Here is a 3,752-nt window from a genome sequence, read left to right as displayed (position 1 = left end):
CAAGGGGTGTTTTGGGGACGGTTATGAAAACGAACCTCCTCCCTGTCTGAAACCTTGTTAGCTTGTTGTCTTTGTCCCTGTAACACTCGAGTTTTATGGCCGATCTTAGCTCACAGCCAGTCTTCACGATAGAGTGTTCAATTTCACTGTTTGCCACTGAAATGGGAATATCTGATACCCACAGTTTTGTTGACGGCTCTTCGGTTCCAGAATCATCACGCAGAATGAAGGGGTTAGTGTGAGACACTTGCAATGTACAGTTGCGAACATTCATACCTTTGATGAGCAACTCATTTCTGGCTGCTTGCGTAGTCGGGTATATCCGCCATAAGCCACGGATGTCCTGAGCGCCTGTAATGGAGCCCCGACCAGCGGTCCTCTCTGCTGCCACACACAATTCCAAACCTGTTACCACGTCCTCCTCACTGCGAACTACATCTCTCTTTCTTAGAAAGACCGGCAGTACCGCTTCCATTTTCCGTAACGGGAGAGCGCACAAAAACGAAAACACCGGTCTCTGATTCAGCGTGTTGCGGAGCGAGCAAAAAACCGTGACCTCTCGCAACGGCTGTCGCTAGCCGAATCAACTGGTTTACTGTTAGCATAATTATTTTAAAGCACGATGACATTTTTTTAAATTTTTTTTAGATAAGCAGGTAAATTGAAATGAATAATTTTGTGAAAATAATAACAGAATATGTAGATTATGTAAACCTGGACAAACACAGGCACAATACAACTAAACACACACACACACACACACACACACACACACACACACACACACACACACACACACACACACACACTGACACACACACACACACACACACACGAAAGACACCCACTCCCACTTCAACTTTTTTTTTAAACACAATTACAGATATTTCCGGCTTTGATGAAGTACATGGCTTTCATGTTGGCTTGTACAATAAAATTTAGGAAGAAAATAAATATCCGACTTCACATTTTCAGACAAAAAACACTAAAGCAGTTCCAATGGATTAGAAGTCGTTTTTGACAATAAGATAAGATAAGATCAGAATACTTTAATGTCCATTTTCATTGTACATAAACATTGAAATTTGTCTTTTGGCATCACATCGCATTACTCATATTATGACAAAGACAACAATCAAAGGCATAATCGTACATAAATATAGTTCTAAGATCAACTTTTACATAAGCATTTAGATAATGAGCAACATGTAAATATCACAGCAACTGACGCTCTGAAACACAGCACACCCAAACAGTTGCATAGCACACACACACACACACACACACACACACACACACACACACACGCGCGCGCACACACGCACGCACGCACGCACGCACACACACGCACACACACGCACATACACACACAGAGTCCGACCAGCTCAAGTGTTCAATTGGAAGTTTAAAAGTTGTAATCAGCATTTAAAATGGTTATTGCTGTAGGAATAAAGGAGTTTTTAAAAGCATTGTTCCGGGCCATTGGTACCCAATCACATCGTCATAATAAATTAAAGCCTTCGCAGACGAAATGATATATTATTTAGTGTTCCGTAATATCTGTCAGAACCTGGCTTCTCTTGCTGACATTCTCCGCTATGAGGCCTTCGTTATAAACGTGCCTGAGAGTACAGCTTGTTTTTTAATCACTTTCACCGTCGAATAGCCAGACGGATTTTACAGCAGCTCCACCGAACTAGTTTACCTGAAGTAAATTTTGTTTTTTGTGCGTGTTTCACTGTTTTTCATACAGCATTCATTACGGGGTTATGTGTAAGACTGCCACAGATTAATGTCCTATTACTGGCAGGCTACCCGTCTCTCAATTTCCTCAAAACGAATTGTTTTTTTTGTTTTTTTTACAAGATGCAAGATCAAGTAACCGTTACTGATGAAAACATTGTCCTACCCATTTCGTGATGTTTAATGCAATCGGCGGCTTCACCTCTTGCCTGAAACTTTATTGTTAACTCTCCATGAAAAACACAACCAACTTTGGCGGCGTTTCTGGCTATCCGTTACACACACACACTGAATTAACAATTACCGTCAAAGACATGCTCTGTCTTTCTCCAACCAAAACTAAAACCAGTTTCGTTTCAGTCCCACCGCCTTTAGTCAAACTGAAACCGGTTTCGCTCAAGCTCTGCCACGAATTCTTTGTGACTGACGTGCACAGTATCCCAGAATTCCGCGTGCCTGACCCGCGCCAACCACGTTTCAACTCGGGGCCAGAGTTTGAACCTGAAACCAGTCCATTCCATTTGTATTAGCACGGTAGCCACGAACAGATCAGCCACCGTCTGTCGGCCACCGGTCAGATAGTGGTTACTGGACAGGTAGCGCTTTTCCAGCGTCTCCAGATGCTTGGTGACGTCACCAAGCGCGTGCTCCGTCATAGCCTCGTTGTGGTCGTGGTCCGGAAGTGCGTACTTCTCCAGGAACTGTGGGTAGATATACTTGAAGCCTATGGCCCTGAAGATTTAAAAAAATAAAGCAATGTGTTGTTTTATAGTTCTTATCATCGTCTTTATCATCCTGTCTGCCATCATTCCTGCAATTATTAACGTCGTTATTCATATTATCATGTTCGCGATTGTGAGCATCCTTTTCCACACGCCGGAAATAGTAAAACCTTTCGCTGCAGGTTAGTTAGAGGACACATCCTTCCATTAACAAAAGGTGGGACGTAACAAGAGTTCTTTATTTAATTTGACGAACTATAGAAGAAAGGCATTGTGTTAGCTCAGAAAATCAACATTTATTATTGACTTGTAAAAGAATAGTACACAATTCTAAACCTCATTGAAAAAAAAACAAAAAAGTGAATAAATGAATGAATGACTCAATCAGTGCGCTCCTCCGTGACCTGGGCCGCGGTGCACGAGAAAGTTACCAACCGGGTGGGAGTCTGCCGCGGTGTTGGATTGGTTGAAATTGAGATTTGTTGTGATTTCAACGAATCAGACCCCGCGGTTTGTTCTCACCCGTTCTGGAGGCACCCACTTTCGATCCGAGCACTTCCGCCCTGGCAACAATCGAGCAGTCAACTAAGTCAACAGGTACATCTGTGACCATTTTCAACAACTTTAAAAAATAAACATAGAAATAAACACAAGCAAACAAACAACATGACAGTGGAATGTAGGACTAGTCACAAAGCCCCCAGTAAAGGGGCAAGAGCTGACGCCTATCACAAGTAGCGGTCAAGGGTCCAGCCCAAGTGTCCAGTTTGGAGTGGTCAAGGGGTACAGTACCTGTGGAGCTCACTGTTGGCCCAGCTGCAGAGGGACTCTGTGACGTAGCGAGTGGTCAGTCCGTGGCCAAAGCCCGCGTGATGTGTGTAGGTCGTGGCCAGATAGTTCAGGATGACCGGACTGTGGACATATTAAGAGTAAAGGCGATTGTGTGTTGAAAATAAGCGCAAACATGCGGTAGCTTCTTTGATATGGTTTGCCCACAGTGGCTGCTAACAGAAGAACACATTCTTCTACCTTTGTCTCGGTAGCCTGACAGATAAACATGCTCACTGACAGACAAACAGACAGACAGACAGACAGACTGATGGATGGTCCGAAGGAAGGACAAAAGGACGGGTACCCAAGCAAACAGACGGACGTGCGGACAGACAGACAGAGAGAAAAGGACGCAAGGACAGCCGGACGAGACGGACGCACGCGCGGAACTTTCCTTCTATTCAGGATGATGGTGGCGGACCAAACATGAACAGCAGGGCCGGACTACCGGGGGGG

The 3,752-nt window shown here is 44.2% G+C and overlaps 1 protein-coding gene across 2 annotated transcripts in view; it reads right to left on the bottom strand.

Moving 5' to 3' along the window:
- Positions 1-848: 848 nt before the first annotated feature.
- The window catches only part of LOC138966196 (glutathione S-transferase theta-3-like), a 10,150-nt gene continuing 7,246 nt past the window's right edge, over positions 849-3,752 (bottom strand). For both annotated transcript variants that reach the window (XM_070338329.1, XM_070338337.1), the window contains exons 4-5: positions 3,258-3,377; positions 849-2,475 (exon numbers count right to left, since the gene is read on the bottom strand). In XM_070338329.1, coding sequence (XP_070194430.1) covers positions 2,115-2,475; positions 3,258-3,377 — 481 coding nt within the window. In that variant the 3' untranslated portion in view covers positions 849-2,114. The remainder of the gene's footprint in view (positions 2,476-3,257; positions 3,378-3,752) is intronic.

The sequence above is a fragment of the Littorina saxatilis genome, linkage group LG1 (assembly GCF_037325665.1).
Source record: "Littorina saxatilis isolate snail1 linkage group LG1, US_GU_Lsax_2.0, whole genome shotgun sequence".
In the NCBI taxonomy this organism is placed as follows: Eukaryota; Metazoa; Mollusca; class Gastropoda; order Littorinimorpha; family Littorinidae; genus Littorina; species Littorina saxatilis.
This window is presented reverse-complemented; position numbering and strand designations above follow the sequence as displayed.